At 40.1% G+C, this 25,995-nt stretch overlaps 1 protein-coding gene and 1 long non-coding RNA gene across 5 annotated transcripts; one reads left to right on the top strand and one right to left on the bottom strand.

Annotated features, from left to right (window-relative positions):
* Positions 1 to 1,171: 1,171 nt before the first annotated feature.
* On the bottom strand, positions 1,172 to 14,955 carry CCNL1 (cyclin L1). Of its 4 annotated transcripts, none has more exons than XM_025289330.3 (11): positions 14,506 to 14,955; positions 14,147 to 14,221; positions 13,349 to 13,458; positions 7,670 to 7,790; positions 6,560 to 6,624; positions 4,770 to 4,869; positions 4,541 to 4,645; positions 4,302 to 4,443; positions 3,977 to 4,088; positions 3,779 to 3,877; positions 1,172 to 1,715 (listed from the first exon to the last, which is right to left on the bottom strand). In XM_025289330.3, the coding sequence occupies exons 1-11, from the start codon at positions 14,806 to 14,808 to the stop codon at positions 1,700 to 1,702; spliced, it is 1,248 nt and encodes a 415-aa protein (XP_025145115.1). In that variant the 5' UTR covers positions 14,809 to 14,955; the 3' UTR covers positions 1,172 to 1,699. The 4 variants fall into 4 exon arrangements, 2 of the variants coding, with proteins under 2 accessions (XP_025145115.1, XP_006077437.1); XM_006077375.4 differs by lacking the exon at positions 1,172 to 1,715 and adding an exon at positions 2,357 to 3,158; XR_006552106.1 differs by lacking the exons at positions 1,172 to 1,715; positions 3,779 to 3,877; positions 3,977 to 4,088; positions 4,302 to 4,443 and adding an exon at positions 6,308 to 6,321 and having other exon boundaries at positions 4,549 to 4,645.
* A 43-nt stretch (positions 14,956 to 14,998) lies between these two features.
* Positions 14,999 to 25,718, top strand: LOC112585766. Its single transcript, XR_003110354.2, has 2 exons — positions 14,999 to 15,137; positions 24,872 to 25,718. It is a non-coding gene; the product is annotated as an uncharacterized LOC112585766 (long non-coding RNA).
* The last annotated feature ends 277 nt before the right edge of the window (positions 25,719 to 25,995 follow it).

Raw genomic sequence — 25,995 nt, 5'->3', positions numbered from 1 at the left:
ATGGAGTCGGTGATGCCATCCAGCTATCTCATCCTCTGTCGTCCCCTTCTCCTCCTGCCCCCAATCCCTCCCAGCGTCAGCGTCTTTTCCAGTGAGTCAACTCTTCGCCTGAGGTGGCTGCGACTTAAATTCAGGAAAGAGGTCATGACTTTTGTGATTATTTTAAAATGGAAAGGAGATTAAGAATTCCACTGGTCTGTCTTTAGGGTTAAGATGCCAATTGTAAATGACAAATGTAATATTCTATAACATAATAGGACTTGTATTAAGAATTAAGACAAATAACATCTTATTTGCAGAAGTACAGCTGTAGTGGGAAACAAAGGTTGAGAGAACAGATACAAATGGGGCACATACATACGAGATTGCTGATGTACATACAAGCAGTAACGTTTTAGGATCAGGAACTTAGGTGAGATACCTGGTGAACGAGGCAGCAATTCAGTGTGTTTCAAAATAACAAACCTTGGGATCTATGAGGAACAAAGAAGTGTTTAGGGACACCACAGGGTTACAGTGAGCCAACCCAGAATATGAAAATTACAAGACAAAGGACCCAAATTTTCAGGGGGAAAAAAGATGGACAACTTGTGATTAAAACCAAATACAGACCTTGTTTGAACAAACCAATTATAAACAAACAGGAAACCTGAATACTAAGTTAGATGTTAGAGTAAAAAGGTTGCCTGACCTAGAATTGATCATTGTTTTTGGAGCTGAGAGATGGGTACTCACTTGACCTTCCCCATAATTGTAAGTTTTTAAATGTGGGTTCAGCAGCATAAGATTATTAAACTCTTGGTAAGAGCCTAAACTCTCGACAAGAACCTAGAAAATTCAGTAACAGCACAAGACACTGATACTATCACAATACTGTTAATCTGCTATACTCTAACATATAAAGTTAAAAAAAATTCATTCACTTCCAGAAAAAAAGAAATAGCACAAAAATTAGGGCAGAAGGAAAAAAGTAATCATTCCAAAGCAACCTGTAACATACAGCTCTTACCTCACATGCAGGTCTATCTTCTGCATCTTCCATCTTCACAAATGCCCTTCACCCACATGCTATTTACAAACAAGGATACAGTAAGAATTGCTACACTATTAAGAACTCAGGATTTTTCAACAGGGTCTTTGTTCAAAAGGTCATTTGCCTTTCTTCAATGTTGGTCTTAGAAATGTCACTATTTATTTAGAGGCAGTTTAAGCTCTTTAGAAATACTGTTACAGATCAGCAATATGTGTCATAAAAGCACATGTAGAAACAACAATGAACTATTACCTTTCCAGAAGTTGCTCATTTACACTAAGTCATGCTGCTGCTAAGTTGCTTCAGTCGTGTCCGATTCTGTGCGACCCCATAGACAGCAGCCCACCAGGCTCCCCCGTCCCTGGTATCCCCCAGCCAAGAACACTGGAGTGGGTTGCCATTGACTTCTCTGAGATCATGCTAGGCCATGTTAGTTTTTAGTTAGGAATGTAAATGACTTAAGCACCATACTGACATTTTTATTTCCAAGTGAATCTCGTCTCCCTGTGAGGCTACTTTTTCCAGCCCCACTGCCCACCATAGCAGAACGTATTTGGAAATCTTCTTTGGAGTCCTCTTCAGAAGTTGTAACTACTTTAAACATCCTTATGGCAGTAAATCTTCATCTCTTTGTGGGTGTGTTTGATTTTTTGAAACAGCAACAAATCATTTGGAGCCAAGTCTAGTGGACAAGGTAAGTAGTCAAGATGGGTGAAAATTAATGGAAAACTTAACTATAAAGCAATATTTTATTATGGCTTTTTTAAGGTCTCTAAATTGACTTCCAAAATATTAGGGACCTCTCAAGTAAATAATTTTAAAAATACCCTTGGCTATACGACTTCTGGATTTTTTTGTGATCACATATTCCTTTGAACAGCCAGGCAGGATGGGGGCCGCAGGGGGAGGAACTGGGGGATGGGCTCACTTTCTAGCCTAAATACCTAAAGAAAAACTTAAAAGCTGAATAACTGGTCTTAATTTGCCATCCTGTTGAAAATTCTGACTTGCTCACCTTCAAAATAGTACTTAAAACCTGACTTAAATAACCTTATGGTACCCATTTATGTGCAAATCAAATTTTGACTTAAGTTTCATGCTACAATAAAACATGTAATGTTACACTGTTGGACCAAACCCATTTGCTTTTTCCACCTATATAAGGAAGATTTCTAAGAAAGCTCCCAGTGCAGGTAAGAATTACATTTTAATCTCAAACTTTATATAACAAGGAAAGAAACAGGTCTGTCAGAAAATCAGTACAGACATTTTACTATCAAAAATTTTTCTTTTTAATAATTTATTTAAATAAGATTGAAGCAATTTAGAAAAACAAGATTTGTATTTTATTTTCTTGTAAAAATCTTTACACATGCAGACAAACCAGTGTTAAGAAAGTATTCACCATCATTTAAACAAATAACCACTTAAATAGAACAGTGTCTGCAATTTCATCTGTATAAAAATAAGATACATTTTTACAGAATTCACGCTCCAGTTCTTATAGCAATAAACAATACACAACTATAATAATTACAATTGAACCTGACCATGGTTTTCAATTAGATACTGCTAGGGCATTTTATGTGCAAAAAAAAAAAACCCCCAAAAAACATAGTTCTTTTCAAAAGAAAATGTCCTCAGTGTTTCTAGAGACCTAGAGGGTTTAAGAAATCAAATCCTAATCAGTTTGCTTTTAATATTTTGATTATGAGTCCATACATCACACTGTAGATGGCCAAAATCAGGAGCTGATGCAGGCTCAAAGGAAGAAAGTCAGCGTCTGTGCCTGCCATGTCCTGAGCGACTGCCACCATGGTGCTTGCCTTTGTGGGACCTCTCAAAGGAGCGAGATCTTTCACGCCTGTCCCTATGATGTCCCCTTTCATGCCTGTGTTTCTTGACAGCATCTGAGTGATCCCGAGACTTGCTCTGAGATCGAGAACGAGACTTTTTCCTTTTATGACCATGTCTATTTGAACTTTTTAAATCATCTCTGGTATGCTTGGCTTTAAGGTGAGGAGAGCCATGATTATGATGTCTTCTTGGGCTTTCACTGTGACTGCGGGACCTGCTTCTTGATCTCGAGCTGTATGTTCCAGATCGACTCCGCCTATTATTATAACTTAGATAATAAAAATTTGAGGTTGCGAGTCAGTTTCTACTGGGAGCAAATATTTTTGGTGGTGCTCATAGCAGGTTCAAAACAAAACCAATGTATCAGTGACAGACCAGACTTAAGATGTTTAATAAACTTCCCCACCCCTCACTACCTCTCCTTCAGCCTGTTAACATATTAAACAAACCTTAAATATACTACGTCTATATTCTAAGGAAGGGAGTAATTCGTTTTTACAGAGTGTCCTAGCTATTTATTGAATTATCTCCCATATGCTCAAAAGAACCACTGAAGAGCCACAAGTAGCTGGCCATCTAATTATAAAGTTAACTAGGGAAAATTCTTTAACCATAGTTAACCTGCTTCTTCATTAGTAGTAAGTGGTTGGCCAGGCTGTACACCTCTACAGAAAACAAAAGCAAAACTACAACAGAATGCCATATACCACCACGAAACAAAAAAGCCACATGCCTACACAGCATATCTCCAAACTCATTTCTGACAATTTACCCTGAATTAAATCTAGCCTAACTTTGAAAACAGTCCATGTGCAATTTTTTTTTTTTAAGCCATAACCTTTTAAGACTCCAAATAAGACTGCTTTCCCCAACAAAGTGTTTACTTACTGTCTTCTTGGAGTATGTGATCTAGAACGTGATCGTGTTCTTGACCTTGATCGACTTGCACTTCTGCTATTTCTACTTCTCTTGCTGTCTTTTCTTACACTTAAAAAAACACACAATTTTTTAGTTATGTACATAGTGTTAGAAATTACATACATAAAAAGATTCCTCAGGCCATTTTTTTAACTCAAGTATACTCACCCATTGTAAGGGCTTTTAGAAGCCTGTTGTCTATCCTCGGGTTCTTTTTTTATTGTCTTCACATTAACAGAAATAGGTGACTTCTCTTCAGTTTTTACTTCTCTTGGTGATGCTTTTAAAAGAACATTAAGTCATGTTAATTATTAGATTATACAGAGGGCCAAATAAGTTTCTAAATGTAACCAAGTACCATTCAATTATCAGTCCTTAGTTGTCTGTCAAGAGAGAAAATATGAATAGCTTAACATCACTGTTTCTATGCAACTGTGAAATGCTAAACTTTCTAATAACCACACATTCACAGTGCTTAAGTTATTAACCTTACATGGTTTAGAGGCTGGAGAAAATCCACCAAGAGTTGAAAGGGCTGGAGTTCCATCAGGATTCAATCCCTTTGCTTTTAATTTGGCTTCTTGTAAGGCAACTTTTCTTTTCTCTACTTCTTTTTCCAGCAATTCATAGTTTGGCTGTTGGAAGAAAATGAAATTAGTATTTCTCTTTTACATAAGTTTACACTCTTAGCACTGACAAAACATTAACACAAGTGCTGGTAAACAGAATTACCTTTTTTCTGGTATAAAGCCTAAGTGTTTCTATGCAGATTTCTTGGATCTCCTCTTCCGTAGTACCAAAAAGAAGAAACCAATGGGGACGAGTTGGCAATGGAATCTAAACCATAAAAACAGATTAGATGAAATTTTCACTGTTTTTATTAGAACTGCTAATTCCTGTGATTTATCCTATTGGACTATACAAGATTTACGTCTCTCTCTCTATATACATATGCACCTACCTGAAGAGCTCTAGCTGCAAGGTAGATGCAAGCACATGCAATAGTCTCTGGTTGAAATCGAACAAATACATTGGTTCGAAGACTGTCATTCATATAATTCCTGAAAAATATTTCAACCATAAGCTTTGTATGTAAACAAATCAGTTCCTCTGAACCTTACATAAAATTGGAGACTCAATCTACTTTATTCTTTTTTCTTCTCATGTTTGTATTTTCAGTATTCTAGCATATAACAATTCTTAACTCAAAAGCAGTAAGAGATAAGAATTTAACACTAGAATCATTCTTCATGTCTCCTATATAGGACAGAAGTCCTTTAAAATAATTCCATACTATTACTCCACATAGAACAGTTTTTTAAAAAAACATATTTCTATGAAAAGCAACGCTCTGAAAGTTCTGACATGATTAGTTTCAGAAATGATAAACCACTCCAACAATACTTCAAGCCATTAATTATTGACCATCTCTCTCCTTTATCCACAATGAAAAGCAGTGTCAATCAAGTTCTTTCAAAAATTCAATACTGTGATAGGGATAAAAAGGCATTTTCAGTAAGCACGCACCAAATTAAGAAAACTAAGCTAGTTCAGAAAACCTAGGTTGGGAAGTGAAGAGCAAGTAATATATATAACAGCCTTGTTTATATACAAGTGTGACTAAATATAAATAAAAGCAGTAACTACTTCAGTTAATAAATCACTGGACTTTTATAATAGTGAACCCTCCCCACAATATTCCTGAAGTATTGAATAAATTTTACAAATTGTTCAAAAGGTTAAACTAAAAGACTGTTTTCTTAAAAGTCCGTAACCCATGAAAACTGCTAAAAATCTATAGAACATATATCAAAGTCATGCATTTTATAAAAGCAATGAGACTTTTCTAATATTACTAATAAAGCAGCATGGCAGTCGTTAAGTCCAGAACATAAGAATTACATCACTTAAGTACTGCACATCAACAGTCTTAAGACAGTAGTTGTGGCTGAACCACAAACTCCTTATTTTAACTTTAAGTAAGTCAGCACTACAAATCACACATCTCTAAAATCTAAGTTTTAGAGTTCTATGTTAAAATTAACAGCTCTTTAAAATGCAGTACTTCTTACTTCTAATACCATTGCCTCCAATAGCCCAGCAGCTATACATTCATCAAGAATGGGGATGGTGCCCATTTTAAGCTGCTCTTTCCACTGGTAGAATTCATGCTATACATACTAAAAATAGAAATCTAGTCAAACTCCTAACAAAAGTCATAATGGCTGGACAACAAATCTATCAAAAATGAACTATTCATTTTGATAGTTACAGGTATACATTAAATACATAGGCATGTTGAATAGTTACTTCTAGAAACAAATATACAAATCCTTTTTGACAACCCGACAGAACTAGAAGATGCTGCCAGATGGATATGGACCACTTCAGTGAATCTCGGATGAGAGCTTGCACTGGATTGGCTGGAGAGCAGGGCAGCCAATCAGGCCATCCTGAGGTCATGGGCTGAAGTGCAGAGGGCAGAGTTCTATGACTTACCATCATGGACTACCCTTTAATTAAAGAGTAGAAAAAAGAACAAAGTTAAATTGAGTTCTCCATTAAAAGTAATTAGTCAAGCCAAGAAAACAGGAAGCAGAAATAAGCATTATTTACCTTTTGATTAAAAAACAAAAAAACAAAAAGCACCAAAACAAACTTATCTCATTATTTTGGAAAGGGAAAATGAAACTTACTTTATTTCTGCTTCTGTTTTCCTGGCTAGGAAAGAAATGTAAAAAAGCAACTTACCAGGCAGTTTGAACCAGGGTTTGATTACGTTCACATTCTAAGACTTGTAAATACATAACAATGATCTGAAGAACAAGGGAAAAAAACTTAGTTTAGCATATTGGAAGTTCTTTCAAAGTACAGAGTTCAATGAACATAAGTAACTGAAAATGTTAGGAGCAAGTTTTAATTCATAAAAACTGCATGAATAATACAGACCAACCTAAAATGTACCTGATAGTCAATGTAGATTTTTATGTTACTAAAGTTCACATGGACATGAAATGTTCCAAAATTGTACAGGAAAAAAGAAGTTAAATCATCTAAGAACAGTATCTAATTTTTCATGTGACAGGAACTGATTATTTCACTTAATTTCCAAAGGTACAAACACCCTAGAGACTGTTTTAAAGTTACACAATGTGTATGGTGCATACTATGCACAACTCAGAGTGGGTGTTAGAGTAAGTAACCAAACCTTTCTACAGTGAAGCTTACCATACTAAAGTGTGATAAATTTTAAAAACTCAATTGAGTTTACCTGAGCTCAGATCTTTCTGGACCATTATCATCATCATTCTCATTTCACAATTTTAGAGATGTGGAATCTGAGGCATGGAGTTTTCTGCCAAGGTCACACAGCTAATGGCAGAAACACATTTCTATGTGCAGATGGTCCTGTCCCCAGAGCTCATATCATTGTGCTATGGCTTATGTTGAGCCTATGGAAGCCAAGAGACACTGGAGAAACCTAAGAACACTCAATGATGCTGCAAGTGAGCAGCCACACACTCTAAGCCATTTCACTATGCAACAGGGTAACATACCACCAGGTACTTCTGCAGACACATGTGTTTATTCATTCCATGGCTAATATGTAAAAATCTCCATTCTCTAGTATGAACATTGGGTTACCTCAGAAGCAAAAAGAACTTATCTACACCCACACAATAAAAAGTTAAGACCTGAACCCAGGACTTTGATTCTCATTTTACTGATCATTTCAATGTCCAAAAAGTTGCTTTTTAAAACCAATGGTTAGTGCTCCAAGATAAATTTGCAGGAAATAAAATTAAAAAAATAACAAAACCCTAATACTTACGAATGTAATTTCTGTACTCTACAACTCACCTTATGGGGATGCTTGACATGAACACAAAATCCCAATTCCTTTAGCACCCTTCTCTCTGCCTTGATAACTTGATTTTTGGTGTTAATGTAGTTCTGATCAAGGATCAGGGGGCTTGGAGTCCTATAGTTTGTAAGAAATAAAATCAAAACTGTTTTGCACATCCCAAAAATTTTATTTGTGGTATCTCCATTTTCCCTTCCAACCAACTATTGGCAACAGAAACCAGCTTTTTAAACTCCTGCAAACAAGTTAAAAGCATTGATCTTGTGCTGTCCAAGTTATGCTAATTAAATATATACTTTCTAGACTCACTTCCTAGTTTACTAACAAAACGCTGAAATGAAAAAAATTTCAGTCTAATGCTCTTACTTGTATCCTTATGATTTTTTTCATCCAGATGTATTATATTACATAACAGATAGCCTGATTTATTTTCATAATCTCATTAGTCTACACAGACTAGAAACAAAATTAATGCGCTCTTGAAAATATGTATTACAAAGACTTCATAGCTCTTGAAGATATGTATTACAAAGACTTCATAAGATTAGAGTGATTTTACAGAATATCAACTCATGATTAGTTTAAGACCAAAACTAAAATTAGGGGAAAATAGGGTGGGTAGCTAGTTCAGATTCCCCTAAATGGGCAGTTCATTTAAATAAACTGATCTAAGAGTCTCTGTTAATAATCTGGAAACTAAAGATTCAGCTCAATTACCAAAGAAATGTTTTTAAGAATCCAATTTAACACTCAAAGTGATCAATAAAACCAGGCCTAAATTTGTTCAGTTATCAGGCAGCATCTTTAGTACACAATGCAAAAGAGAAGCGAGGGCCAACCATAATGAAGAAACTAAAACAGCACATAAGGTCTCTGTGTCAGACCAAAATTTTGACAGCTTAAAAGTTATGAGAGGCGATTTATCTGTGGTTCGGTGCTTGGGGGAAAAGTTCTTTCAATTAAAAAACTTAAATTTAAGTCTTAAAATTGAAAACTAGTTTCTTAATGAGAAGTCAGTCAGGACTTAGAATTTCTCTTCTTTAAGTGTATGAAATGTACCAATGTCCTTCGTTTGTTACATTCTTAGATCCAACCAACAAAAAAACACATTTTTATTTAGAAGCTGATTTTAACATGGGTAGAATATGTAAATATTTTCCCCCATACTTATTTTCAGCTAAAAAATTCAAGTTTTTGCTCTAGGCAGAACACAACATTTTAAAGATAGTCCTTCTGAACACTGTCCCCCCTTCTCCTTTTACTATGGATACCAAATACAAAAAAATTTAATTTCATAATTTTACACTACAGATCCACTTGAAAATCAGAAGAGAAACTGAAATCAGCTATATTACCCTGTAATGTATGTTACTAGAGTAAAAAAATCAGCAGTCATATTTATTTTCCTTTCTCCTGTTTCAAACTATAAAACTGGAATGCTTAACTAAACTATTTCTAGCTTTGCTATACTATCAAGTTGGCTATAAGACAAAAGTTGGAAAAGCTGACAAGATGGAAAACAGCCTGTTAATGCTGAAAGTGGCCTTCACTCAATTCAGTTCTTTACAGCTTTGAAAGGTGAGAAATGAAGCCATACCTTTCAGTTGGGAAGGGGACTGATTTCTAACATAAAAATATAAATAATGAACCCATTTTATCAGGACAAACAGGCTACAAGTTCACTGTTCTTTGGAAAAAATCAAATTTAATTCAAATGAGGACAGGGAAGCCTGTTGTGCTGCAGTTCATGGAGTCGCAGAGAGTTGGAAACGACTTAGTGACTGAGAAACAAATGTGTACACAAAAATGTGTTCCAAAGATCTTAAGGTTTATGATTTTTCAAATGTTATAACAGGAAATCTGGGGAAAAGTGAAATCTACTTAACCAACGGACCAGTTATCTGATGACCCTTTCATCAGATATTCATTAGGAGACAGAATACCTCTGGTGGTATAGTTACACACCACCTTAACACTTAAGGTGCAACTCAAACAGTAAACTGTACCATTAGAATCCTTATAAAATTATTAGGAAAAATTGTTTCATTTTTTCCTATTTATGTTGAACAAATTTATTGTATCTCTTATCAAACTTGCTTTAAGGGTTTATTTCAAATTCTGTTAGAAATTCATTTTCTTACAATCAACCAACTCAACATTTGTATTATGGCTATTATGTGGTCCTTAATCAGGTTTAATCACTAATTCTGCTTAAGTAAATTAGTTATTTTCTATCTATTCAGTATAATCTTTACTTTCACATTTTTTGGTGTCAAAATCCCAATATTTAATTAGGGAAACCAAACCCACTACCTACTCAATTCAACTACCTACTCAACTTCTTGCTTAGGCAATAGTAACTGCTTGCAATCTTCAAAGTCAATTTTGTAGATGTACATCATCTGATACCTTCACTGTTCAGAAGTGGTTTTACCTCACAATGAAAGGAGGCTCAATGAACATGTAACTTATACTACTTACAAAGATTACTTTGTATCACAATTGTATCCCCAAATAGGAGCAGTAAGAAAAGGTTCAAACTGCCTAAGCAAATTATTTCTTTGTATTAACAAAGTACTTTACCTGGCAACAAGCACATCAAATTTAATTAAGGTTTGCTAGAATTTCTTCATCAATTAGGTAAACTTTCTTTCCAATAAAAGTTGGAAGAGGGTAACATTTTAAAATCTTAAAAAAAAACCTGCTTAAAAGAAACTTTCATCTGTTCAGAAAAAAGTAATTCTCATGATAAAAAACCACCTAAACCTAACTCCTCCTCTGCTTTTGTCAGACTTTTTCAGATTAATTTATATGAGAAGAACAATTCTCCAAGTTTAATCTTAGCGCAAAATTTTGGGTTTTGATCATTTGAATTTTATTATGGGGTCTAAGATCAGCTATATTTCCTTTAGCATGACCTCAAAAATACAACCACAACAACAAATTCAGGAGATTCAAACATGGTTTCTCTTACTCATATGGTACAAAGGACCAAGAAAATGTGGAACAAATTCTTTGAGACTATATTTAAAGGAGATCAGTAGTACAAAAAGGCAGACTGTTCTTCAACATACAGAAATTTGTAATTCCTCCTTCAAAGAATCTTTCTTTCTTCAGCAGTGTTTAAACAAACTGAAGGCCATCTTTAGAGCCACCGAAATAAACTGGATGAAGACTGGACTAAATGACAAGATCACTTAAGACCGTTCTAACTCTAATCTATGATGTATATGCATGTTGAAAATAACACACCATATTCACCAATAAGTGGGTTACTGCAGTCTTTGAGAATTTGTCTTCTTTTAGACAAGCCTTACAGTATGAAGCTAGGTACCTTAAAACCACAGAAAACCCTTAATTTGCTGGGAATACGCTGCATCTCAAAAGCAAACTATAATTGGGAACTATTGAAATGAAAAAAACATCTTTCTGAGGTTAAAAAAACATTCTCAAACTACAAAAAAATGAAGAGAAAAAAAAAAAAATCACATAATTCAGAATGGGGCTTGGGCATCAGTTTTTCCTAAAAGTTCCTCCAGTAATTCTAATATATAGTCAGCACTGAAATACAGTAACTTTTTTTAAAGGCTACAAAACTGATGCTTGTTATTAGCAAGGTCATACTACAAGTTAAAGCTATGCATGAACTAAATTAAATAATACCATTAAAACAAACTGAAACACTTTACCTAGCTAAAGTGATATTAATGGTACTCTTCTAATGACATTAATCTAAAAAAATTACTAAGCTATCGTTCTAATAACTTGGACAGCAAAGACAAACGCTTATAACAAGAAACAGGAGTTTTTCTAAATGGTTCACCAGTGGCCAACCTGTTAGTCCCCGATTCCAGTGACCTATTCTCAGAGCACTGGCTTCTCCTTGGGGATTTTCGATACTTCACTCACTGTTGCCATGACGACAGCTTCATCGCTATGTACCACTCCACATCACCCAGGCTTTGGTAAATGTAGCTGGTCGCTGTATAGTCGGTTGCAAGGGAAAAAAGAGTTGAAGTTAATAACATATACAAGCTACCTGTCTGAGTAAACTTGTAATATGCATAGAAACACTTTTACATCCTGCTTTCTAAAAAAAGGCTTCCATGCAATTAACAACTCCCTTTAAATTTCATGCTGTAATCAGACTTCTAAGATTGAAACACAATCGATTTCTCTTATAATGACCAAAAGGGGGGAAAAAAAACCCGACACAACAGTCAAATCAGGTGAGATGTTTTAAATTCCAAGGTTTTCAGTTAAGAGAACCTACTCTAACATCAAGGAAGAATATTCCATCTCAAAGAAAAATTTCAAAGTAGATAATGATAATAGCAAAATGGTTCAAAGAATACTAACAGAAAACTATTTCCTTTAAGCAAACAATCCTTTGACTAAAGAATCTTTTTATTAGTGTCATTGTTTAAACACCCTTAACAATCAACTAGATCTAAATATAAATTTTAGCTCAGACCATACTAAATTATCAATTTGAAAACTTCCCAAGTTTCAGGGATTCCTCACTAAGAAGCTAGAAGACATTTTAAATGCAATTAAAAAGTCAGTCTACCCCTGGAAATACGGTGAATGACAAAAGAACAGAATAAAGAATGTAAGAAAACTGAAAACCGCTGTAAAAACTATCTGAGTAACAACATTTCAATCTAAGTAGATGCACTAATCATTTCAAGGCTACTATTCACTTGTCTCTCAATAGTTCCATTACCAACAATTTACAGATTTCAACTAACAAGGACCACTCACGGAAGCTATTAATTTGGTACTAACCAATGCCCAACCCCAAAATGACTTAAAATCTTTTTATAACTGACTTCCTTTCATACTCAGTACAAGTTTATCTAATATCACAACAGCTTCCTCAAAAAGTGAACAGAAGAACTAATCTACACCGTATGTACTAGAAGCATCTAGTACGAGAAGCCATCTGTAGACACAAGCAGCACTGCAACTACACCTTTTTGGTACCCACAGGAACTCATAAAATGTTAGCAGGTGTCCACCTATAAAACAACACTATTTTGGTTTCTCTTTTCTTACTAGATCAGATAAATGCCCTATCTAAATGCAGCCCACTCACTGAGACTGTTATCTGGCCAAAACAAAATACCTGTTTAATCCCTTTGACTCCAAACTTTATCATCCTGCAGTCCTTTCAGATCCGGTATAATGGGGGATATCGTAGTTCAGTGTTGAGAAGTATTCTAACAAAAGCCAACCTCAATTGGTAAAGAATTAACTGGAACTTCCAGTGGTAAGACAATCTACACAAAACTTCACCACAATATTAACTTCAACTGCAGTGTTTAAACTTCCAGCCTTTCTTACAGAGAAGGGAGGGGAAAAATAACTTACAGAACACACTCACACTTGAGACAAACATATTCCCTTTCTTGTTTAATCTTAAAACCACAGGACTGGCTTCACAGCACTGTTAGGATTGTCCATAAACGCAACTGCCTCTACAAACTTCAGATAACTGGTTAACTGTGGTTTTTCAAATTATGAAGTATCAGTGTGTTCCTATGTGAATTTTAACACCTAAATTAAAGTCAGTTTTCCCTTACATCGGTTTTGAGAGGAAAGAATGTTTTGATATGATTGGTGCACAGTTCAGTAGTAGCAAGAGATGCTGCATTCAATAATGCCAATCTTACCTTTTTCCTCTTAACTGGCGGAGGTGGTGAAATACATTAATCACATCTCTTATTCTTCTAGGTGCTTCTTCGATTTTTGATGCAAGATTAATACATGCCATGGCAACAATCTGGAAAAAAAAAAGAGCCAATAAAAAGCTGTTAGATTATGGCACTGCAGGTGTAAAGTTAGAAACAAGTGCCCCTCTCAAAGTCTATAGAACTTATTCTAATGAAAAAACTGGGACCTTTGGTGAAATGAAATTGCAGTTGACATTTCTAGGACATAGATTTATGCTAGTGTGACGTTTCTTTTTATTTATTGCCTGAAACAAACTTGAGCCGCTCAGTCGTGTCTGACTCTTTGCGACCCCATGGACTGTAGCCTACCAGGCTCCTCTGTCCATGGGATTTTCCAGGCAAGAGTATGGCGTGGGGGTTGCCATTTCCTTCTCCAAAGGATCTTCCCGACCCAGGGATGTAACCCGGGCTTACCACATTGTAGGCTTTACCGTCTGAGCCACCAGGGAAGTCCTTATTCCCCTTAATTTTAAAACCGGAGCCAAACTCAATCTCACAGGAACTCTCCATTTGATTGAAAACGCAAATTCTTGATAATAAGGCACCTGGGCTCAGGCTCCATCTTCTGGTTCTCAAACCCTCTCCAGAAGTCTCTATTCCCCTATGGGTCAAAGCTAGGTACAAAGGCCTAAAACTAACCACTCCCTTTCTGAAAAGGCTGGCCACTGACACTACCCCCTCCTCCCTTCCCATTTCCGGATGGAGAAATCCCCCGTCACCCGCCCCCGCCCTGCTTACCTCGAAACTGTGTTTGACGAAAGACTTGGAGTAGAAAAAACGATGAAACAACACCTGACCCGTTGCCATCGCCACCTGCAGACAAGAGAAGAGAACGGAAGCGCAGGGGTCAGGCGGGCCCGCACCAGGCGCCGCCGCCATTTTGTGCCTCCGCTCACTCCCCTCCCCCTCCCCACCGCGAACAGCTCCTGGGCCATCCTCCCATCGCACGCGCCCTCCCTCGCTCTGGCTGCGACCCGCGGCTGGAGAGCCCCAGGGGGTGACCTCCCACGCGGCCGGGCCCTGGTAGTACTGGGAGGCAGCGAAGGGGAAGGTGGGGAGGGGAGGCGCGCCTGTCGGCCAGGGGCCGGAGCACTGACCTGCGGAAGCCGGAGGAGAATGCCGGCGGCCTGGATGAGCTCGCAGCCCAGGATGCGCAAGTCCGTCTCGCTGGGCAGGTCGAGCCCGTCCTGCATGGAAGGAGTGGGCGAGAGCCGCTCCTCCGGAATCAGCGAGTGATCGATGGTGAGCGAAACTTCCGAGTAGAGACGGTCGCCGATCAGGATCCCTCCCGTCGTGGTCGTCGTCGTGGTCGTCGTGCCGGAGCTTGAGCCGCCCGCGCTAGGGGCAGCAGACGAGACGGCGGTGGCAGCGGCCGCGGTCGGGTGAGGCCCGGACGCCATAGTCTCAGCGAGCTGCACGCACGCCCAACGCAGCCGGAACCCGGAGTGAGACTAACCAGCGTTCTCGGCGCGACGGATATTCCCGTGACCGCCGGGTTCTGGCCGCTTCACGCAGCGTGCGCTTCCGCCCTGACGTCACCACGCCCGGCCGGCGTGCCAACTAGTCCCTTCAGGCGTTGTCTCCGCCCGCGGAGCCTACGCCCGCGCGGGCCGCTGAGCGGAGTCCTCTGGGTGGGACCGTCGGTGACCTGGGTGACCTCCCCGTTGGTTCCCTAGAGTGGCTGGGGACGTGGTCTACTTACTAACCCAACCTCAAACCGCCTCGCCTCGTATGTAATATTTTTAATCAAAAGAGTAATAAGGGAGCTTTACGAGATACCTTATCTCCAACTTCGGGTCCGCAAATTTACTGTGACTCCTGCACAGCTTTGATAATTTCTCTAGAATGTGCGTCTGTGTGCTCCCGTCTCTCTTCCTCTCCTAACTTTCCGCATTTGGGTGGTGCGGGTTCAGCGAGTACAAAGGGAGGCGTCGGATCGACCTTCGCCCGCATTGGTGGGTGTAAGTGGTTTCTCCAGTGTCGTGTACGGACGAACTTGTAATTTAAAGTGACCCGCGAGGAATCTGGAGACGGTTGCTTTACGGTATTTTTAGTAAACAGGAATGTGAACTACTTCGGTTCCAAGGGAGAAAAAAAAAAAAGCTCCCCGATGAGCCCTTGATTCCCAGAGGTATCGAAGTAGGGCGAAGGCTTCGTATTGACTGCGAGGGCGGCTGCTTTAGCGGCTTAGATTATGAAACACAGGCCTGAGCCAGTGACAGCGCCACAGCTTTCGTTAATCTGGAAAATCCCTAGTTTCCAAAAATAGTTTTAGGGCGAACCCTTACAGAGGTAATTTGATTATGCCCAGAAGGGAGTCTGTATTCCTGCGTGGTTATTGCAATTAGTAATATGGGAGAAATCACCATCTCCTTTATATATATATATATATAAAGGAGATATTGCTATTGCTATTGCTAAGTCACTTCAGTCGTGTCCGACTCTGTGTGACCCCATAGATGGCAGCCCACCAGGCTCCCCAGTCCCTGGGATTCTCCAGGCAAGAACACTGGAGTGGGTTGCCATTTCCTTCTCCAATGCATGAAAGTGAAAAGGGAAAGTGAAGTCGCTCAGTCGGGTCCGACCCTCAGCGACCCCATGGACTGCAGCCTTCCAGGCTCCTCCATCCATGGGATTTTCCAGGCAAGAGTACTGGAGTGGGGTGCCATTGCCTTCTCCGTAAAGGAGATATATATATATATATATATATATATATATATATATATATTATAATTTCACAGATATCTATCTATCTATATGTAGATAGATATATTCTCTCTGTGATATTAGTAGTTCTCCAAATTTCCTGAAGTTTGAAATAAAAACAGTGATACTGATCCAAACTACTAGAAGCTAGAGCTGGAGGAAAAGGACTATGTCCGGGTTTACTCCATTTTTTATCCCACGCCTGACTCTAGGAGACATGGTCTGGAGATGAGACGCCCCATCGCCTATTACACAGCTCAGTTTTAAGGCTGACTTGGATTAATTATAGAAAGCGAATTGAAACTTATATAAATAGAGCAAAGAGAGTTTGAATACATTGAAATATTTGTCAGTGACATCACAAAAGCAAAACATATTCAAAATCCTCATTTTAGAAAAAGCATTAAATCAACCTTACACCAGTATATCTGAACTCTGGCTGCACTTAAGGATCTTCAGAGGCGCTTTTATTTATTTTTGGCCACATCACAGCAGCTTGTGGGGATCTTAGTTCCCTGACCAGTGATTGAATCTAGACCCTTAGCAGTGGAAAAAACTGAGTCCTAACACTGAACCACTAGAGAATTACCCAGAGGAAACATACTGATGCCTGAGTCTTACTTGTAGTCTTATTGATTTGCAATAGCCCCAGCCAGTGGTTGAATTTTGCCCATAGTGAAGGTGACTGGAATGTTCACCAGGATTGAGAAACATTGCTCAAATCGAGATACCTGACCTCTCTGCTCCTCACCTTCACCTTTGTGACTAGGCTGCTTCCAGGGAAACATCCCTCTTCAATATTCAGCAGGGATCTAAAATGCTGTAACCAACTTTGAAATCTTTAAAAATTAATTGATGGTATGCAAGTTTCCTGGTTCTGATCATCTAGTATGCAGTTGTGTCAGATAGTATCAAGTGGGGAATGCTTCAATTATTTCAAAGTAAAAACGGAAAAAAAATAAAACCTAATTGGTAATATGTTTCATCAAAACACTAAGCTTCAGTGAAATCATCACCTGTATTTGTAATGACTTGAGAGTAATGTAAAACTATTTCTTAATGTAACATTTTTCTAATATTTAGAGAATCTCCCACCATGCTTCTCAAGTAAGCTGACTTGGTGATGTCTTGATGTATTGGGTTGGCCAAAAAGTTTGTATGGAAAAGCCCAAACGAACTTTTTGGCCAACCCATTATTTTATAATACATTTTTAACCTCTAGGTCCATGATTAATCTAAAAAAGTTCACAAGCATAGGAGTGAGGAGTTCTGGGAGAAGGAGGGGTGGCTTGCTCTACTCCTGGTATCTTTTCCCAGTGGACTTCCCTGTTGACCTCCTCCTGTGTCTGGCAGTAACTTCCAGAAGTGCATAACCACTCAAACTATTCTACAACTTTGTGCCCACTTCCCATTCTTTTCTGACTATACTTCAAATTGCATCCAGTTGAAGTTTGAAGTGCTAGATGCTCAGCCATGTCAGACTCTGTGATCCTAGGGATTACAGCCTGCCAGGGCTCCTCTGTCCATGGGATTCTCCAGGCAAGAATACTGGAGTGGATTGCCATTCCCTTCTCCAAATATTTTGTATATTCTTTCTTAACAGCAGTCCTAGTTGACCCTGAGTTTGCTGCTGCTGCTGCTAAGTCGCTTCAGTCGTGTCCGACTCTGTGCGACCCCACTGACGGCAGCCCACCAGGCTCCCCTGTCCCTGGGGTTCTCTAGGCAAGAACACTGGAGTGGGTTGCCATTTCCTTCTCCAGTGCACGGAAGTGAAAAGTGAAAGTGAAGTCGCTCAGTTGTGTCTGACTCTCAGCGACCCCATGGACTGCAGCCTACCAGGCTCCTCCATCCATGGGATTTTCCAGCCAAGAGTACTGAAGTGGGGTGCCATTGCTTTCTCCAGACCCTGAGTTTACCCATGTCTAAAAGAAAATCAATGATAATTAAAGTTGCATTTTAACTTACCAAGACCTGCGGGCTTCAGATGATGACTGAAGAGACAAATGGAATTATCTGTGGCCTCCCTGAGGCTATTGAAGAAGCATATTCCTGATGCTTAAATCAGTTCTTATTCCATTAGTCTCTGCAGTCTCTCAGGGGAGTGTATTTTTCAATATTATTTAAACTTTCAGGTTCTTTAATCCTAAAAATTTCATTAATTTCTTCAGCAATTGGCTAACCATAAGTGGACTAGCAGAGTTACAAAACACAACACTAATTTAGGCTAAGAGCAAATGAAGTGTAAGTCCCTTACCAAGAAGGAGGTACACTCTTAATAAAGGGAATGGTACACTCAGAGACAAATATCAAGGTGACCAGTAAATGCAAAAAGCAGTCAGAGAAGGGATAAGTCGTTATGGTTCATGTCAACAGGGAGCACTTAAAACCTTAAGAAATTGCTAATGAAGTTTCTATTCACAGCAGAAATCAGAAAGAATCTGACTTCACACAGGAATGACTCATGTAGTTACATGTCTATTTTTCACTTAGTCCTGTGGCAGTTATATGACAACACATTCTGATCAGGTTGTCATATAACACATTCTGATCACATTTTTTCAACATTAAAAAGAGTCATTCTGGGGAATTCCCTGGCAGTCCAGTGATTGGGACTGAAAATGATTTATATGTAATTAACACTTAGGCATGTACTGCTTGGTAAATCTTGTAACACTGGCCTAATGATCCCACTGCTGGCTCTGTGGAGAACTAGTTCTGACACTTAAACAACCACCCATTTTCTCATAAAGTGATCCAACTGGAGCCCTTGCAGGTCTAAAATTCTTTGACTCTGGTTATTCAGACATCTTGAACCGCAGACTATCCTTTGGTTATTTCTTCTTCATTGTATTTTAGTCACTAAGTCTTGTTCCTTCCTTGAATCTGCCTGTCTGTTCTACTATATCTACTGTTCTCATGCCTGGACCACCACGGTAGCTTTCTAAATGGTCTTCTTGCCTCCAGTCTCTCCCATCCTTAATTCATCCTGGGACATCTCTAAATTGCTCTTGAAATACCAGCTTATTTTTCCACTTCCTCAAAAAAAAAAAAAAAAAAAAAAGCTGGAGATAATAGAAATCAATACTTTTTGGCAATTGAGACTTTCCACAATCTAAACTTGCCCTGTCACTCATTTCCTCATCGCATTACCATCTCCCCTTATTCCCGTCTCAACCTGAACCAAGATCAGCTGGACCTGTCTCCTCACCAATATGTTGTTTACCTTCCTGATTTTGCATTTAACCCTGCTTCCATTCTCATGTCTACAATATTCTAACTCCTCCTTTATGTTAAACGATTTTTTTTTTTTTTTGGAGATACTGATGAAATTCCCTACCTTTTGCCAGGAGCCTCCTCCACCTGATCTACCTTTTATTAATTTTCTCCTTCTTTGGACTCCCTCCTAGTATACGTTCTGGCACATGATTCCATACTATCATGCAGTTACCTCATTACTTCATGGGTGAATTTATTGACTCCTTAAAAATAGGACCGTTTTTGCATTTATTGACATTCTCCACAGAAACCTATAAGACACTGTGTATATGGCAGATACTTACTCAGAGCTTGCAGGCTGACCTGCGTGCTTTTCTCCCAGGGCCTTCCATAGGCTGCCTGGTCCTGCCTTCTTTCCATCTAGAGGTCAGTCTATCCTCGAGTGTCTGTTCTACCACCACAACCCTCTCTCCCTAGTGGAAGCTACAGGTCCCAATTTATCCTGTTATTTTTGCAACACTTGTTAGATCAGTCACGTTTCCACTTTGCTCTATTCTATGTCCTCACAGGGCACTTAATAGCCCACAACCTCTGTTCCACATAGGCCCGGGCTGGGGACCAGAAGGCCTGTTGGAACTGCTACACCCAGAGAGTAGCAGTAAGGGGACCGGAACTCAAAGAAACTATATGGTGATGTCGTTTGGTGACTGAGTGTGGACAGAGGCTCTGAGACAGTATTTGGAGGTGTGTCCAGAAACGGCATGTGTGATTGAGAGTTAAAAGGCCAGTGCCAATTTGATAAACTGTAAAGCTAACGAAACCACAGGTTTGCTTTTGAAGTTAGTATCTAGTCTCATCTCTTTTATTCAAAAAAGGAAACTAAGGTCCAAAGATGAGGCTTCAAATAGCTACTCAGTAAATATCTACTGATTGCAAATAATCCAATCAAGCCAGTCTTTGGATGGATTTATTCATAATATTTAATGTCAGAAACTGGTCAGCCAGTCTTAAAGAGCTTATTGGCATGATTTCCAAACAGACCACATCAAGAAGTGTGACCCCATCAACCCCTGGATTTTGACCCACTGAAACTGATTTAGGACTTCTAACTTGAAAAACTGTAAAATAGTATAAATTTTTGTTGCTTTAAGCCACTAAATCTGTTGTAATTTTAAATAGCAGTTATAGAAAGCCAATGCAATGAGATCTGCCATTTCCTGGTATTCTTTAAGAAATGCTTCTCAAACTTTAAGATGTATACAGATTACCTGGGTGGAGCCTGAAAGCCCCATTTCTTAAAAAATCCTCCCAAGTGATGCTGATACTGCCAGTCTAAGAGCTATTCTGAGCATTAAGGCTTTAGAGCACATTGGGTGATTTTACATCTTTTGATCATCTCAGTATGGAGGAAGTGGAACCCAACAGCAGAAAGTACTAGAGATTCTGGAGTTAACTTACTAGGGAAAAAGAAATTCCTGTCACTCAGTAGCCGTGCGACTTGAGGCAAATTACTGACTGCTTTAATTAGTTAAACAATAATTTAAACTGTTTTCTCACCACTAATGGCTTCCCAGGTAGCTCAAGTGATAAAGAATCTTCTTGCCAATGCAGGAGCTGAGGGAGACATGAGTTCAATCCCTGGGTCAGAAGATCCCCTGGAGAAAGAAATGGCAACCCACTCCAGTATTCTTGCCCAGAAAATCCCATGGACAGAGGAGCCTAGTGGGCTACCGTCCATGGGGTCTCACAGAGTGAGACAGGACTGAAGCAACTTAGCACATGCACATTGCTGCTGCTAAGTCACTTCAGTCGTGTCCGACTCTGTGTGACCCCATAGACGGCAGCCCACCAGGCTCCCCCATCCCTGGGGTTCTCCAGGCAAGAACACTGGAGTGGGTTGCCATTTCCTTCTCCAAAGCATGAAAGTGAAAAGTGAAAGTGAAGTCGCTCAGTCCTGTCTGACTCATTGTGACCCCATGGACTGCAGCCTACCAGGCTACTCCGCCCGTGGGATTTTCCAGGCAAGAGTACTGGAGTGGGGTGCCATTGCTTTCTCCGACATGCACATTAACCACATATAAATGAATTACCAGTAAAATGAAATTAAAACACAAGACTGAATTGTTAATTATTAGATTCAACACACATACAGACACAGTGCTGTCAAATTGCCATAACAAGTTTTAGACACTTGCTCTCAATTTCTGTACTGATTGATGACTGTAACAAACAGTTCAGATTGGTGCCTGCCCATGGGCCACTCTCTGAGTGATATTACTCTTTAAATTTTTTGATAGTGAATAGATATTACTTATATAATTGCAGTTAATTGTTTTGAAAACAAATCTAATTCAGTCTAATAATAGAATTAGGGACAAAGGACAGAAATGGTTCTGAGAGAAGAGTAATCTTATGGACAAAGAAGGTGGTAACAAGGTGATGTGAGATCTAGGTTTTAAAAGTTAGGTATTTGTCTGAAGGGTGAGTGTGGAAGAGCATTTTAGGCAGAGGGAGACAGGTCCAGGACAGAGACATATGAGACTGAGAGTGAAGAACAGTGGACATCTGTGTTTTAGCCTGCCTGGCATTGTCTCCCTTCTTTCCTTTTCCCTAGGGACCCACTCGGAGAAGGCAATGGCAACCCACTCCAGTACTCTTGCTTGGAAAATCCCATGGACGGAGGAGCCTGGTAGGCTGCAGTCCATGGGGTCGCTGAGAGTTGGACACGACTGAGCGACTTCACTTTCATGCATTGGAAAAGAAAATGGCAACCCACTCCAGTGTTCTTGCCTGGAGAATCCCAGGGATGGGGGAGCCTTGGTGGGCTGCCGTCTATGGGGTCACACAGAGCTGGACACGACTAAAGCTACTTAGCAGCAGCAGCAGCAGGAACCCATAGCTTCTCCATTCTCAGTGCAGGTGGTTAGGGTGGGTCTGACCTCTTCCCCAGCACCTCCCACCCCAACCCCTACTTCCTCCTGGTGATTGGTTCAGGACAAAAGCCAGTCCAGGACTCTCTAATCCTGGCCAGGGGAAGAGAGAAAGGTGCTGTTCCTGCTAAGATTGCTGAGAGGAGGATGTAAGCCTGGCACTACAGAAGAGAACCAGTGATTGGACTGCCTCAAAAAAATCAAGAGCTATAATCAGAATAATATTAAGAACATTTATTTCTTCAAACCTTTCCAGTAGTTTTGTTGTTACTGTTTCCCTCTAACTGGGCCTGCTGCTGCTACTGCTGCTGCTGCTAAGTCGCTTCAGTCGTGTCCAACTCTGCGACCCCATAGACGGCAGCCCACCAGGCTCCCCCGTCCCTGGGATTCTCCAGGCAAGAACACTGGAGTGGGTTGCCATTTCCTTCTCCAATGCATGAAAGTGAAAAGTGAAAGTGAAGTCGCTCAGTCGTGTCTGACTCTTAGTGACCCCATGGACTGCAGCCCACCAGGCTCCTCCGTCCATCCATGGGATTTTCCAGGCAAGAGGACTGGAGTGGGGTGCCATTGCCTTCTCCGATAGAAAGGGCCCAGCAAATCCCTAAAAATGACATTTAAAAAATTCCATTTTTTTCTTAAGGTTGACAGCTACAATTTTGAACAATTTAGTAGCTGACTTCATTTAGTAGTGCTTTGTATTTCCAATAAGCATTCAGCATGCTTTCTTTCAGTGAAATACCAGTCTTTGAAGAAACTTTTAGGAATAATAAGAAATCAGCTTTTCTGAAGCACCCTACATATTTGTCTTCTTAGTGGGAATAGGAGGTAACTTCTGGGAATCTGAGGACCACATTTAGAACATTGTAAAATAAAAATAAGCGAGTCTCATATTGTTCCCTTCCTTGTCACAACTCTTTTAGAAAAATTCCCTATGATTTTTGTCTTTTATGGTATTTTTCATGACTCCAGGTCAACTTTCACAGCATGTTCCTTAATTTGGAGTGGTCAGTGATTTATTATTAGATTCATATTTTCCTAGGAATAATCCATAGATGTTGTTGAATCTTTCTCTAAGCTTCATAGCAAAGGGCACGTGATGTCCAAATCTTGGTTAATTTTGATTTAGTTAAGGTGCTGTCCACAAGATATATCCTCTGTAAAGGTACCCCTACACCTCTGTAATAGGTCATCTATGGGATGATTCTTTGACAGTAAATAACATACACAGTTTAATAACAGATCTTACGTATATAGTTTCAAGAAAGAAAAATGCCTCAATGTGAAACTTTGTAGATTTGGAAGCAGTTATTTCAACAAATCTCTAGTGAGTACCCACTGAACTATGTTATGCTAAGTGCTCAGACCAAAGAGTGGAAGACAGACCAGCCAACAGGAAAATTCAAGAGTGACAAGGACCACACTAAACATGAGCAAACGGGAATCCAGAGAAACGAAAGATTTTAGGTGAAGAATGTATATTGAGTGGCAGGGTTAGGTTAGAATTCTGACTCTTATGATGACCAATCCAGTGTTCTTTCGAAGACAACATTCAAAGGCTTTATCATCATACTGCTTTTCCCTGGTTCAGTGTAACACTGGTTGTTACAATGAAATAAATCACTTGACTATGTAACTAAAACTGGCCGCTGCAGTTCATGGGGTCCCAAAGAGAGACAGGACTGAGCAACTGGACTGAACTGAATTGAACTGAAAACAAGCTTGCTCCAGGCCCACCATAGGATGCTTTAGAGAAACTATTATTTGGATTGATTTAATACTTACATTGTGACATTAAACTGGAGACCCAGTCTAGTTTTGTTTTAGGAAAATGTTTCCTTGTAGTATAACAGTGACACACGCACACAGAACCGGATATTGCTCATCTGCCACACCTTGAAACTACCACAGATTTTTCTATTCACAAATCAGGAAACAATTTAGAGGTTATCTAAAAGCATCCCTACATCTTGAAAGCAACTACTTACAGTTGACTCATAATTGCTTTATAGTGTATTGTTTTCATACAAATCACCAGTATCTCAATAGCAATCCAGGTAGTGCTTAAGGTGGGAAGTATCAATCAGTGGGAGATGGCTGCTGAGTTATCAACTGTTTTGCCTGTAGGTTTAACAATATCTAGTGTATACCTAATTTTCAGAATAGAAAAATAAGAGAAATAGACTTGTTCAGTTGCTCAGTCGTGTCCTTGTGGGACTCTTTGCAGCCCCACGGACTGCAGCACGCCAGGCTTCCCTGCCCTTCATACATTTAACCACTAGTTTATATTTATTCATTCAATCCCAACTTAAAAAAGGATCGAGGTGGGCTGTTTAGGTATTGTTCTGATGTGATTCCTTTGAGGCTGCTTTGGATCTGTAGACTCGGAAATCCCAACCCGGTCTCTTCCCTGGGAGAAACAGGTGGCAGCAGGGAAGACACAAGCAGGAAAAGCTCCATTGTATCCCCTCATAGTTACAGGAACTATTTTAAAACGTGAAGGCCAAGAATCACTTCACTCTGCTTGTCCTTCTCAATAAGGAACCTCATAACGTTCTGCCTGCTTCGGGGAAGTGAATTTAGACAATCATTACAGCATTTACAATTTTTACAGGACTCTGGCGGTAACTCCCTCCTCCAGCAGCTAAAGGGCCATTTCCGATCTAGAGCCGGGTTTCTCCGAGGGCTCTTCCGTGGCGGAACTGAACGAAGGGGGTGGTCAGTTGGAAAGATCTTCAACCAACCAGGCGTCAGTCTCGTGCCCACAGTCCGTGAGACAAGTGCTCGGAGTTTTCTCCCCCAACCCCGCCCCAGGTCCCGCAGTGCCCGCGAAGCCTGATCGCGCTCGGCCTGGGGACAATGAACACGTGCAAGACCTGGTTGGGCTGCCTCGGACTCCGGGGGCAGAAAGATTTCACAACGGTCGAGAGGGAGGAGCGCCCCAACCTCGTCACTTCTAAGAAGGCCCAGGCCAGCCAGGGTCGCGAGGGGAAGCGGGAAGAGACGCCTAGAAACCCGAAAGACGGAAGGCTTCGGCCACGCCCCGCGCACGCGCGGCACACTCTTCCCTTGCGTGGCTGTGGCCGAGCGGCTTCCTCCGCCGGCTGCCGGATCTAGCTCGCCGGTCTTTTCCGTCTGCCCGCTTTCTGTCCCTGCGCAGTCGCGTCGTCGCCCGCCACTCCCTTCGCCCCTCCCTCCGCAGCGCCGGCCTCTTGTGACGTCAGCGGCAGACCCCGCCTTCTTAGTCCTAATCTGATGCCAAGTGCAGGGCGTGCCGGGTATGGAGGTCGCCGGCTTCTCCTCAGGCCTGAACCTCTCTTGGAAAGGAAACCTCTTTTGTAATTTCCTAAAACTTCGAATTAAGCCTGTAAACTGTGTTCGTTTCCTAATAAGGGTGAAAACGGCCCCTCACCCTAGTTGATCTTCCAAGCTAGAAGTTCTATTAAAAGGAAACTGCAAAATGTGTTGTAATTTAGGTTTATTTGAAGACTTGCTTGTCGTTTTAATGTGTTCCCTTAGTGTGTAAAGTGGGAGAGTGACATTCATAAAATGACAACTTAGCATATGGCAGCTGGGATAAGCGGTACCTAGTTGGCTTGATCGGATTAATGTGATTTTATTTTCCATTTGAATTATCCAGGTGGCATCTTGAAAGGATGGGTATAAAAAGCTGTTGAAGAACTTAACGCCGTGGTTAATCGTTTTGTAAGCAACTTGAGCCCACGCCAGGGGTACAGA

The sequence above is a fragment of the Bubalus bubalis genome, chromosome 1 (assembly GCF_019923935.1).
Source record: "Bubalus bubalis isolate 160015118507 breed Murrah chromosome 1, NDDB_SH_1, whole genome shotgun sequence".
In the NCBI taxonomy this organism is placed as follows: Eukaryota; Metazoa; Chordata; class Mammalia; order Artiodactyla; family Bovidae; genus Bubalus; species Bubalus bubalis.
This window is presented reverse-complemented; position numbering and strand designations above follow the sequence as displayed.

Bases quoted from the DNA above. Each gene is read 5' to 3' on its own strand.
- CCNL1 (XM_006077375.4), bottom strand. From the start codon at position 14,808: ATGGCGTCCGGGCCTCACCCGACCGCGGCCGCTGCCACCGCCGTCTCG. The intron at 7,791-13,348 runs GTAAGATTGGCA...TACAAACTATAG, and splicing joins CGCCAGTTAAGAGGAAAAAG to GACTCCAAGCCCCCTGATCC. The intron at 3,159-3,778 runs GTAAGTAAACAC...TTATTATCTAAG, and splicing joins TCACATACTCCAAGAAGACA to TTATAATAATAGGCGGAGTC.